At 45.1% G+C, this 13,758-nt stretch overlaps 1 protein-coding gene across 1 annotated transcript in view; it reads right to left on the bottom strand.

Moving 5' to 3' along the window:
- Positions 1-5,901: 5,901 nt before the first annotated feature.
- frem1b (Fras1 related extracellular matrix 1b) overlaps positions 5,902-13,758 on the bottom strand; it is a 42,737-nt gene continuing 34,880 nt past the window's right edge. The window contains 11 exon segments of the mRNA XM_065956268.1: positions 5,902-6,380; positions 7,076-7,161; positions 7,455-7,573; positions 8,400-8,561; positions 8,680-8,724; positions 8,829-9,136; positions 9,560-9,709; positions 10,131-10,203; positions 10,293-10,422; positions 10,631-10,775; positions 10,868-11,069. Coding sequence (XP_065812340.1) covers positions 6,172-6,380; positions 7,076-7,161; positions 7,455-7,573; positions 8,400-8,561; positions 8,680-8,724; positions 8,829-9,136; positions 9,560-9,709; positions 10,131-10,203; positions 10,293-10,422; positions 10,631-10,775; positions 10,868-11,069 — 1,629 coding nt within the window. The 3' untranslated portion in view covers positions 5,902-6,171.

Here is a 13,758-nt window from a genome sequence, read left to right as displayed (position 1 = left end):
CTTTTGGATCAGACGACGCAGCACTGCAAGAAATTGCTGCCGGTCTGACGAACCTCTCCTTAGAGGAGAGTGTCAACCTATATAGCTAGTCAATTAGCATTAGTGATAAGAAGTTATAAGAGCTAGTTGATCTTGTCAACCACAGAGCCAGGCTCACCCCTAATAAAGACAGAATGTATGCAGAAGACATACATCAACTATGGGCCAAAGCTCACTTTGGATCAGATGATCCACCCCTTCAAGACGTAGTTGCTAATCTTATCCACCTCCCTATAGAGGAGCTCGACAGCCTGAACTCCTACACCCTCAGCACATGTGAAAAGAGACTAAAGGGCTTGGTTGAATATGCAAATCAACCAACTGGGAAGCCAACACGTACAGTTTCAGATGTTCTTGGCGAAATTCTCCTCCTTTATCAGCACAAATCAAATGTGCAGAATGAGATACACCGGGAACAGCTAGCCCGGGTACTAGAAGAAGGACAGATCCTGCGGGACGACTTCGAAAGAATGCAGGATAAACTAAAGACCTTGCAGGAAAATTGCAAGGCCCTGCAGGAGGAGAATAAAACACTGCATGAAAGCAGCAAACTGGCCGAACAGAAGAAACGAAGTGACACGGTACCCAGATTTCAGGATAGGCAGATAAGTACTGCAGCCCCCAGATCAGCTGAGGAAACCTCAGACGAAGGATGGGAGACTGAAACAAGCCCCTGGAGGAGGGAGACAGACATGTTGCAGGATCTGGAGGAGAGGGGAAGGCACCGCCGGGTCGACCCAGGCACAAAAGCGCCCACGTCCTCAGACCACCCGGTAAAGAGCTGGATGATTAAAGATGAAGGGCCCCCGCGTTCTGCAATACACTTTGAGCGAAGAGAACCCTCACCCCGCAGGAGGAGAGGCTTTACCCCCCCTAGAGACAGGGAGGAGACACAGGCCCAATTGGGCACCGAACGCTACCTGTCCCACGATAGACGGCCACGTCTGAGCCGAACACAAACCCCGCCACGGTTACAACCCTACTACCGTGACAACCACAGGGCTTACGATTCGTCAGACGAATCGGACGACCCTTGCCAGCCTTCGGGTCAGGGCCTGCGAACCAGGCAGATAGAACCTCAGGCCAAAGATCTGAAGTGTTTTGACCCAGATAGCCCAGATTCAAGTATTAACAACTACCTTAGAGAAGTTGACCATTGTCTCCTTGACCTGCCTCATGCGTCCTCACATGAAAAACTGAAACGGATCTGGAAGACTACGGCTAGGAGTGTCCGTGATTTCATGGGGACACTCCCACCAAAGGTCCAATCCTTGCAGAAAGGAAACAAATCTGTTAGTCAGCACTTACAAACTGCCAAGCAGAAAGTGTTGGACATGTTTGAATTAATTCAGGGAGCACAGGTAAGCATGGAGCAAGACATATCGTCAGGATATGACTCTGATCCTGGACCAAGCCCCTTAAGAGATCAAACAACCCTGCTGAAAAAGCTCAGTGAAGAACCGAGCAGCCAGGATAACCCAAGGACTGAGGAAATAAGTCTAGTTTTCCCTGATTTTGACTGTGGAGCCCCGCTCCTTGGGGAAATGCCCCAGTTCTCTGACAACTGTGACACCCTTTCACACCTTCACAGGTTTGAATCACCACATAGGAAGGGGGGTGACTTCTCAGCCCCCAGAGGCAGAGATAACACCAGGCCCCCTCCTGCTACCTGTAGGTTCCCATTGCAGGATTCACGGCTGAGGAATATCCAAACCTCAGATGACTGGGATGGTTCCCTTCTACCCAGAGATCAAAGAATGCGCATAAGGCTCATTGAATCTATGGCACAGGATGTAGAGCGGTTTGATCCAGATAACTCAGACCTCTGCATCGATGATTACCTCAGAGAGATTAACCTGTGTCTCAGTGAGGTACCTGATGCATCCACAAGAGAAAAACTCAGGCTGATCTGGAAGACAACTTCCAAGAGTGTCCGTAACTTCATGACTACCCTTCAGCCTGAGATCAGATACCAGTACTCTGCGCTCTGCAATGCTTTGCGCCAGGAATACTCCACTTACATTGACCCTGCATCTGCCCTTCTTAGTGCTTTCAGTGTCTTGCACCAGAAGCACGAGGCCCCCAAAGATTATTACTGGCGACTAAGATCTGCATATTTCCAGGGACGTGAGGCTCCAGGTTTGGAAGAGAACCCAACTTTCAAGTCCATCTTCATGCACAATCTGCATGGATGCGTGCGTTCAGATGTCACCCTGCACAGTCGTACACATCAGCTTAGTATGAAAGAGATCAAGAGATTCGCACAGGCGGTTTGGCAGACACGCTTACGTCACGTGTCACGTGAGGGCAACAAGTTGCCTCGTGCTAGGAATAAGAGACCATATCACCGGCAGAATAGAGAACAGAGCCAGGGGGGTGAAGGTGGGACTCAACCACAGAGTAGGTTCCAGCCTGGAGAACTGATCACTACCAGATCCGAACGGAACTCTCGGGATGGCCGTGGTCTGAGACAGAAGGGTAGGTATAACCGGAGTTCCTACGAGCTCCCTAAGGACTCCCTCGCTTACAGAGAACCTGATTCTAACTCCACGTAGGAGTGGGGGTGTAGCCTCCACTCTAGAAACACAACAATGTCACTCTACCGACATGAATGTTTCCTAGTCCCTGTTTTGTGTTTTGACATTGGTAGGCACATAATGTACATGTACATTTACACACCTACACGCCACAAACACCTTCCCACAGGCTTACTCCTGCCCAGGCTAGGAGTTAGCCCACAAACCTACACCTTATACTCTTCTCTTTCTCCCCTCCTCTTGTCTGTTTGTTTCATTTGTTTTGTTAAAGAATGCACCTTGAGTAACAAAGCTTTGCTAATGCCTGGTTATGTTTTATGCCTAGCTTTAGACATAGTTGGACAGTCTGCCCAGACTTTGCCTCAGTGTCTGCCCAGACCGAATGCCTCTCAAAATGTATAGACTTTTGCTCACTAACTATTTGAACATTTGTCTCCTAACACATGGACTTTTTGGCCCTATTTGCCCTAAAGACCGCGACCCGCAATCCCACAAAGGGGGGATGTTGGGCCACGCAGGCTTAGGACAGTCAAACAATGGACTTGGGCCTGCACCTCTGTAAAAGCCTCATTTGAGTTATTCACTGAGATCACAAAGAGGCCTAAAAGGACTCTTAATCCCAGAATCCCCTGCGGTACTTCACACCTACGCGTGAAGTAAAGGGGGGACCGGAACCTCTCTCTCTCCTCATTGGAGGGGACCTGAGGTAGACCCCCACCATGGAGCAGGCCAGGCTACAAAACTCCAAGACTTCCATTGCTCGACCTCTTTCACGCGCTGACTTCTGGTGCTCGGAGATCCAAGCTTATCTCCTGTTTCCTGCAACAATCTTCCTTTGTTTTAAGTTTTGGCGCGCAGGTAATCCGCGGCCAGCAGTGTTCTAAATTCCGAGCTCGGATTGTCCAGTGAACGCATCTCAGTTTCTCGGAGAGCGTCAGACTATAACAGATTATCAGAAAGATAACGGTCTTATTCCGTCCTGCAACGAAAGGACATCAAAGGACATCTTTCCACTCGACGGAGAACCAACGAAGCCGCTCTCGCCGTAAGGGACCCTCACCGCCATCAGACGCCTCTGCACCAGGACGGACAGAAGATCTGCTCCATTGCCGGACTCTTTTCTTTTCACCAATCACGGACAAAGCGATTCACAAGTGAGGCTTAATTAGGTCTGGGCAGAATTAGCTTTAGAGAGTGTTTTTAACAATTGTTGATCGAAGCAGAAACTGTCATTTTTATCTTTGTTGGACCTGCGTCCTGAGTTTTAACTGTTTAAAACTCTTGTTGTTGTTTCGGACCGCTGCGTCCTATATGTGTTTAGCGTAACAGCGTTATAACCGGGTATTACTCTTCTGATCAGAAAGGCCAGTGTAAGCCGTATTAACCTGAATTCGGCTATTGGTTTGTTTCTGTGAATGAAGGGAATTACTCCGAGTTGTGGCGCGGGAGTCGGACTGTGATCCGGCCTCTTCAGGCACGCATTTCTCTTATTCTCTTTTATTTCCCCTTCTACGAACACACATACACACATATTCCTGTGTAAACGTACATCTGGAGACCAACTCCACCACCGCGCCATTACGCACAGAGATCTATACACTCGCGGCTATCCAGACGCCTCAGAGACACAGATTGTGTAGGGCCGAACTCAGTCTCTTTTAGACCTTAAGGCCACATTTAGGCCTTTGTTAGGTGTGCGCCATCGGAAGGGCGACCACGTGGGACGAAGTAATCTTCCCCCCCCTTCTCTCTCCCTTTCATCCACACGTGCACGCACCCAGGTCTTTGTTAGGTCTGCGCCATCGTGAACGACCACGTGGGTACGAATCTCTCTCTCTCTCTCTCTCTCTCTCTCTCTCTCTCTCTCTCTCTCTCTCTCTCTCTCTCTCTCTCTCTCTCTCTCTCTCTCTCTCTCTCTCTCTCTCTCTCTCTCACCTACATTCACACCCTTTCCACAAGCCTTTGCTTGATAATGTTTGTTGCTTAGATTAGTTTATAATAGTTATTTGTTTAATTAAGTTCATTGATTTTGGATTGATGTTGCTTTGTTTAAATAAATTCTGTTATAATTTAAGAGAGCAGTTGTTTGTGGTTACTGGTGTATTTGCATTGTGATATAAGCTGGGTGCGAAGGCTTTGTGTACAGATTTCACGCCTTCAATTTATTAAATATAGTTATTCATTATTAATAATATTAGTAATTAAATAACTGATTTGAGTGATATTTTGGTTATATTTACCTGATTACAGGTTGGTGCCCCAAAACGAGATTAAACATAGTTTAATGATATTTTATTTATATTATTAATAATTAAGTATAATTATTAAAGAATATAACCAAAGTTGACTTGATACAACCCCAACATATGGTAACCGCAACCGGAGTGAAATCAAGACGTTAATGTGACAAAAACAGACACAGTGAACGTATTTGGTTATAAACATGCTGCTTTCCAAATGAAAAAAGGATATGGAATAATTTCCTCAAGATAAAAAATACTCAAGTGATGTTTTTGTGTCTCAGCTCATCCTTCCTTTTCAAAGCTGTAAGCTAGTAGCCTACACACTAGCCACAGTAAAAGTGTTGTTGTTTTTTACTATTATACATTGAGTAGCCAAACTTTTCATTGTTTTTATTTTAAAAAAAACAACGGGCCCTTGCAATCTCAAATTCACAATAATCCAGGATTTTGTTATTATAACAAAGATAAATATGATTTTACTCACCTGGTTTTAAATGGTTGCTTCTCTCAGCCGATGTCCGAGGACGAAATCTTCTGCACTCTAGGCTATAATCCATTTTAACTTTTGTTTGATTGTGTTGCTTGCTGTTTGATTTACTAAAATAAATTGACTTGAGTTCTGGAAACAGAGCAGTGTTGTTGGTGTTATGCTGCCATCTGATGATTATTAGGCCACACTTCTAGACTGCTTATGGACTATAAAGTAAATTAATCCAGGAAGAACTTAAACATCAACAAACATGCTTCTGCAGACTATTGCCATGGATTAAATTTCTGTAGGCTACAGTCCATTTGAAAGATCTTGTATTTTTAAAGACTTTTCCTCGTAACAAAACATAATTTTTCTAAAAGCTGTTTTGTCACAAGAAATGCTCTATCTGTTGAGTTTCAGTTTTAATGATTTCAATTGTCATTACAGACTTCATCCACAGCAACTGAGAAGTAATTTAAGTTAAATATGTAATTTAATGCAGTTATTATTTTACAAGATAAAAATATCTGAAGTTTAGAATAAAGTCAGATTTAGAAAAGATGTATTTGCAAGACAACTGAAGTAAAAGAAAACCACATTTACAAATAAATCTCCTGCAAAATGTTTATTATGAAGTAAAAGTAGGCTACGTAAGTAAAATCAGAAAGGTCTCCGTTTTAAAGTGGAAGTAGAAGCATTCTGTGACTAGAATATAGTCTTTAGTTCTTAAATAAAGAGTCTCATTTTGGGTTGTGCATCAATCTTTATTATGACAAAAATATAAACTAATGTACAGAGCAGCATCGTAGCGTGTCATTAAATATGTAACATGTTCACAGAGGTTGTACGGACGGGTAGCAGTGAATCAGCTGAGCGCGTCTCAGTGAGTGTGAGCCGAAGAGGAGCAGATAAACGTGTGCTGGGTTTCAGGGGAGCAGCTCGTGGAGATCCAGCTTCGGGGCGTTTCGACCAGCACGCAGTCAGAGCCTACGTCGGACTCACTGCTGCCCGGCGGCGCCCCCCTCAGTCTGGAGAAGGACACAGAGCGACCGTCAGCCCACATCCAGCGACCGGGACCTCCAGACAGACCTGGGGAACGTGAAGAGGAGTCACACACATCTTCTGGACGTAACGGCTGACAAAGGCTAACACTAGGGTTGTAAATATCAACAAAAACAAAATGGTAACCAATTTCAACAATGTGAATACGTTCTTGAAGTAGAAGCAGTTAGAATAGAATTGATTTCAGATCTCTTCAGGTGTTTAAAGCAACAATATATAGGAATCAGTTTGCTGCACTTTGGTGACGACAAAAGTTCTCTAAGTATAGCTGCACTGTTGTAAAACACAGTGCTGTTAACTCCTCCTCCTCGTAGACAACGTGCATTTGTTGACGATCAGGTTCTGTGTTGTGAGAAGCAAAAGAGCCATGTAGACTGACAAGATTCAGTAAAAATCTGGCTCTGCGTCTCGTCTATAGCTCGCTGTAGAGACGACTTTTTTTGTGTCAGATGGATTTTTTGATTTATTCGTTTCAAACCTGAGACAGAACTCGGGTCAGACGACTTCCTGCAGCCGGTAAAGCTGCTAAACAGATGACCTCGACCCGCTGACAAAGTTACATAGTGCTGAAAACAGGCGAGCGGGGCGCTCTGTGGACATGAGAGAGTCACCATTCTCCCCGTTGAACGTTGTCGTAATATTAAATCGACTTTGAAACAACTTTTTTAAGATGGAAAAGTTACATATTGCTGCTTTGACTGTGCACTTTGTTGATCACTCACCGATCCAAAATGGCTTCCTCCCTGCAAACTTCCACAGCCAGGTCATGTCTCTTCTGGAGCGCACGCTGGTCAGGCTGCTGTTAAATCTGAACACAAACATTAGAACAACAATCAAAACACACATCTAGAGGAGTCCTCGCACTTATAGAAACAACAGAGGGGAAGTGAAATGGGATGCATGTGCAGGCAGAAAAACATAAGAGATGCAGGCCTCTGCCTTTTAGTCTTTTAAATTCACTTTTTAAATACAGTCTATGATTTAAAGTCAGGCTGTCAGCATCAACTAGTTAATCACAATGATTAAGGTCTGAAATTAATGCATTACTTTAAAGGAAACATGTAAAGGTCAAAGTAAAAATAAAAGTGTGTTTGTGTTTACAGCAGCGAGCAGGTCCTCTCTGCACTGCCCCAGCTCGCCACAGACGTGCTGACCACGTAGCAGCGTCTCCTGTAGTGAGTCCAACCGTCGGGACACGAGCTGGTGACCGACTTCCCCGTCTGAGTAAACAAAGACACAATCATCATTAACACACGAGCAGCCTGTATTAGTGGATGTGAAAAATTATTTAAGTGACCCAAAATAAACAGTTGTGGTCCAAGGATCGAGCCCTGAGGTACCCCACAATTAATATTGTATAGTTCAGGTTTTATATTATACTTCTGTTTTCTAATTACCTTTCTACCCATTGATGTGCCACCCCTCTGATACCATATTAACTAAATATCACTGTAAAATCATCACCTTGCGTTTAGGGGGCGTGTCTCTCATAGACCGTAACACCGGGAAGGTTGCGGCTGTAACTGGGGGATAAATATTTGTTCTTTTAGAAAGGTGCGTTTAGTATCCTGTCAGTGGTGGTCTTGACTGTTCTTATTTTAAATCCATAGTCTGCCAAGTCTGAGACCGAGAAAAGACTGAGTAAAAATGCTTTCGATTTCGATTTTTGTTGTATCGAGTACTACAACACTGGAATGATCAATGGTGTCAAATGCTTTTTTAAAGTCAACAAAGGTGCTTACTTAAAACTTCTTATTCTCTATTGCACTGGATATTTGTTTGGTTAAGTGCCACTGATGTGTAGTGATTGATCCTAAATCCATACTGACTGCTGCTTAAACTAACCCAAGTATAAACCTGTCTATAAATGTTTCTAAACTGGTTTCAAATAATTTCTCTAATATTCTTGAAAACTGTGGAGGCAAGGATCCTGGTCTGTAGTTGGAAGAAACATGTTTGTCTCTGTTAAGCAGAATTACTTTGAAGTCCAGTGGATTCAAGCAGAAAACTGAAAATAAATTTGCATGTGTGTGTTTGTGTGTGTACCTTGCGCTGGCGTAGCTCTGGCTGGTTTCTGGGTTCTGGATGATCCATCTGAGGAGGGTCACCAACCGGGAGCTCCTGCAGGAGGCGACTGTGAGACCAGCGACTCCACCCGACATCACCCGGCTTCAGCTCCTCCAGCCGGAGAGGAGTCATACTGTGGAACTGATGAAGGAGCAGAAACATATTAACCCTGTGTGTGTCTGTGTGTGTGTGTGTGTGTGCGTGTGTGCGTGTGTGTGTGTGTGTGTGTGTGTGTGTGTGTGGATAAACTGAATCTTACCGTCCACACCTTCTCCTCAGACCTCCTCTCTCCTGACAGATGGACCTGAACAGCAGCAAAGGGGTTAAAAATATAAAACAGCACATGTAAGTATACATAGATAATATAAAAGTCCCTAAGAACAAACAGGAGTAGAGGATCACACTCACCTTTAATCCTCCTTCTCTGACCCTGTGTCCGGTGTTCCCGGTCCCTGGCTGCTGCCTGCTTTGGGGGTGGATGTGGGTGTAACCGGGGGCTGCCTGGTCCTGGGGTTCTCCCTCTCCATAGTCCAGGTAGGGCCGGCGGTTTGGGACGTCTCCTCGAGGAGGGTGAGGCTGGTTCTCCCACAGCAGCTCTGCCTCGATGTCTGTGACAGGGTCCTCTTCCTCCCTCAGCCTGGGGGGATCAGGGAGGCGAGGAGGAGGGAGCCGCTTCTCCTCCTCCTCCACCCTCAGGTCGTCTGGATCGCACCGTCCTTGAATATACCAAAGAGAGAGAGTTCTTTCTTTTAACTACTCCAAACTAAAAGGTTGCTCCAGGCAATCTGTCCTTGAAAAAGCTGCCGGAGTGGGCGTGTCCTACAACTTTTTTCCATGCTTTGCGCAGATACGTCGGCAGACATTGTTCTCATATTATTACGACTCAAAATCTTTAAATCTCAGGGTTTTTTTACTTTCATGTGACTCTTATACTCTGTCTTATTTACAGCTCGTCTATGATTAAATAAGTTCCTTCTAAAAGAAGATCAACAATCAACCAACAACCAACAAACTCAAACCTTAGCTCGTCCTGTTCTGAACATCGATATCTAAACACAAACATTTACATTTAACAAATTAAGGGGGAGATTTAAAAATAGATTTGGTCTTTGACAGTTTAGGAGTTGATTTTTATTTACCTCCCCTGGGGTCGATGATCTCAACCCTGGCGGAGGTCCTCTGTCCCAGGACGGCGTTTTTCGGATTTTTCAGGGTGACAGTGAAAGTCTCGTGATTTTCCTCCAGACCGTCGTCTATCAGGTAGATGTTCCAGGTTTTCACGCTGACTCCTGAACACAGAAGGTTTTACCGAATGATGCAGGCATGTTGATTTAAAGGTCACATCTTCCCCATGTTCCTCTAACTCTAACATGTGTCTCTAGTCCGTCTACAAACCCCCCAATGATGAGAAAAGTCCATCCTCTCCATCTTCTGTCTGCTCCACTTTTCAGAAAATGTGTGCTCAAACAGGCTGTTTGGAGATTTTCCCTTCATGACATCACAAAGGGCAGTAGCCCCTCCCCCACAGTTAGGTGTTTGTTCTGCCCTCTGAGTCTGCCTTCTCACCATAAACAATAGGACATGGACGGAGAAAGACCGAGTACACCCGAGCCCTTCCAGAGAGGGGGCGTGGTCAGACACAGCTCATTTACATATTTAAAGGTACAGACACAGAAACAGCCTGTAAAAGAAGCCAAACAGAGTCCTGACCTGGGTCAAACTGGATGAGAGCGGCTGTGCTGTGGGTGAAATCTCTGCCGGGTTTGGCCGATCCCTCCTCCACCTGTGTGAACAAACATGTTAAAGAAGAACCGAGCAATGATTTCGATTTATAATGACGTTAATCTTCCTTTAAACCAAGAGACAAGGTACCTGGATAGCTATGTACGCCGGGTCGACGCTCTTTCCGCTGCGTTGGATTTGGATCTGAAGCGTCCCCGCCGTCTCACAGGTTCGGTAGCAGGTCACCGACAACTCCACCCGAGACCAGGACAGGTCCAGTCTGCAGGAGACACACAGCTGAATCCTTCATATTGTCACAAGTTTTTAAGTATTTCTGAGTGACACAAGCTGAAGGTCGGCGCTGGTTACTTCCTGGTTCGATCACTGAGCTTCAATTCTGAAGAAGCCGAGTTGGTAAGATACTCGTTTGTATTTTTAACACGTAGATTCAGCGTATTAAACTGTTTTGTGTCTTTCTACAAACCCACATCTCGGGCAGCGCCATGTTTCCTGCCGGGTCAATGAGGCGGAACTCGAAGCTGTCGGCCGTCACCTCCATATCGACGGGGAGGATGAACACGACGGCACGCTGGTCCACGTCCCGCTGCGTGAAACGACCTTTAATGTAAGCTCCTGTGAGAACAGAAAGAGTCTTCATGAGGAACGTTACTATTCTCTCCCGATACTGGAGTGTTAATCTGTTGCTAGGTAACGGCTCGGCTCACCTGTGACAGCGTTCTCCAGGTATCCGAAGTGAGGCGGTCTGGTGATGGAGAACTCCAGCTCCTCCGCGGGGCTGTCGGGGTCCGAGGCCTGCAGGTGTTTGGAGGTGATGAAGACGCCGTATCGACCGCCGCCCAGGTCCACCACGGTGCTGGGGCTCCTCCTGGTGGTCAGACTGGGAGGCGTCCGGTCCACGCGTTGCACCTGAACGCACCACAAGACTTTTAGCAGCTGGTTACCCAACAGGAGGACAATATTTTTACTCGATTTTTTATCCTTTATTTTATTCTCAGTGAGACACTTTTTATTTCTAAGGGAGAATCGGCCATAAAAGTTTAAATTCAGACATCCAATTCACTCGATACTTTGATGAAATGTGACGGATTATTTTAAGATTTCATTATTTTTAATCTTTGAACCTCGTATGATTTTATTAATTTTTTCAGTTTCATGCAACAATGAGGTAAAATAATATTTGTAACATCCAGAAATGTTGCAAAAAACAACAAATGTTAACACACACATACAAAAAAAGAAGGAACTTCCTTATAGAAAGGCAGAGCTGCCCTGGGTGGGTGGTCACAGGTAATGTCCGTGTGCGCTGCTGCTGAGGTCATAAAGAAGCGTCAAGCTTTAGGGATCATGCTTCATGGACGCATTTGAGGCGACATTTGCGCGCCAAATTGAGGCCAAATGTAGAGGTAGGAAGGAACTGCAGGATGCTGTGTGTTGATGTTGGACACTCAGTTGGGGGTGAAAGCGTCTCTGTGTTGCCGCGTGATTGGTTCATGTGTTTTGTTTATTGAGGTGATTTGTAAATATTGGTTTTAGAGTGGTCACTGTGATTATTAAATATTGTTTCTGTCTGTGTTGTGGTTTTAAAGTTGAGTCAGGCAGAACGGAGTGAAGTGAAAACTGATGCCAATGTTTTTAGATTGGTGTGTGTGTGCGTGTGTGTGTGTGTGTGTGTGTGTGTTTGTGTGTGTGTGTGTGTGTGTTTTGAACCTTGTCGCCATTAAAGACCTCATGAACTGATTTATGAATCATGAATAAAGTTGCTTTTTGACACATTTATCTTGTGCCGATGAGTTTCTTGCAGGGGGCTGCATTTCCTTTCATTATTAATTTGAGACTCTCAGAGGTGCAGTTCTGTGTGTTCACCACCAGATGTCACTCTTGTCATGTGTTATAATCAGCAGACTCAGAGTGAGACTGACTGAGAAGCTTTAAAAACATCTTTAAGTATCTTTATGTTTAATAAAGGAAAGCTTCCTATAAAAATAAAAACACACATATATGTCGAAATGTTTGTGTGAATATGAGTCATGATGTTTTTAAAAAGACGTCTGCATCTTTCAGCACGTCCACGACTTCCACTAATGATTATTAATCTGCTCATTAACTCCATTGATCGGACATGAAAGTCGGACACCCAAAAAAAAGATGTAAAGAATACCCCTAGATGAATCAAACTTAAACTTTTATAGATCAATTAGATCAATTAAAAATAGATTTATACAAGAAATGTAAGAAATGTACATAACCTGTGCAGGGATAAAAATATATGTGAGATTTAAACAAAGGCTTTGACCTTTGACCCCTCAGTTTGAGCTTCCAAAGAAAAAAAGAAACAATCCACTGAAGTTGGGGGGGGGGGGGGGGGGGGGGGGCATCTGAGCGGAGACTGACTGGGACAAATATGACCCTGCCTCTTAGATCGGTTTCTTAGCGTGCGTGTGTGAGGGTTGGAGCAGTTTGGACCTCTGAGCGTTGACTGTACCGTCCCCCCACTCTCGCTCATCTCTCGCTCTCACGCTGTGAACCCACTTCACACACACACACACACACACACACACACACACACACACACTCAAATCCCATAACTCCGGTCTCTCTTAGTCTCAGGACGGTCTGTCCGGCCAGCGTGTTAGCCACCTGGCTGCTTCAGTGTGTGTGTGTGTGTGTGTGTGTGTGTGTGTGTGTGTGTGTGTGTGTGTGTGTGTGTGTGTGTGTGTGTGTCCGTGTGTGTGTGTGTGTCCGTGTGTGTGTGTGTGTGTGTGTGTGTGTGTGTGAGAGAAAGCATGTAACATGCGATTGGAGGGAGGCTGGGGGATGTCTTGGCTCACCTGCTGCTCTCTGCTTCAAATATTTATCTGTGTACTTCCCTCGTCCACCTGAGAGTCGAGCCGACTACAACAACACCTCCAGCGCTCGCCAACACACGCCGGCGCTCGCCAACATCTTCTGTTGCTGCTCTCAACGGAAGCCTCTCAGGCCCAAATTATGTAAGTGCTCTACCTAAAATAAAACCTACCTATACAATAAAATGGCCTCGGTCTGATCCAACACAACATTTCTACAAGAGAAGCTGAAAGCAGGCAGCGCCTTCTGCTGGTTGAAAAGGAGAATTGCAATATATATATTTTGTCCAACTGATTTAAATGGTCCATATTTTATGGCTTTTACTTGTACTGCGAGGTATCGTTACATGTCTGCAGATAGAATTGAAGTTCCTCTTTTAAACAGCTTTAATTAAGTTACACACAGACGATTTGAGCTTTTACACTCAGATTGAAACAGCACATCTCCTTACACTGGCTCCCAGTTACTGCTCGCATCAAATTTAAAACTCTGCTGCTCGCTTACAAAACAGACACAAAAACGTCTCCTTACTTTAACTCTCTGATCCAGGTCTACACTCCCTCCCCCCTCTACGCTCTGCCAATGAAAGGCGTCTGATCCAACCTTCACAACAGGGTCCTAAGTCTCTGACTAGACTCTTCTCCTCTGTCGCCCCCCGGTGGTGGAATGAACTTCCAAACTCCATGTGATCTGCAGAGTCCCTCTGCACCTTTAAGAAAAAGCTAAAGACCCAGCTCTTTATGAATACCTA

The sequence above is a fragment of the Labrus bergylta genome, chromosome 6, assembly GCF_963930695.1.
Source record: "Labrus bergylta chromosome 6, fLabBer1.1, whole genome shotgun sequence".
Taxonomy (NCBI): domain Eukaryota; kingdom Metazoa; phylum Chordata; class Actinopteri; order Labriformes; family Labridae; genus Labrus; species Labrus bergylta.
This window is presented reverse-complemented; position numbering and strand designations above follow the sequence as displayed.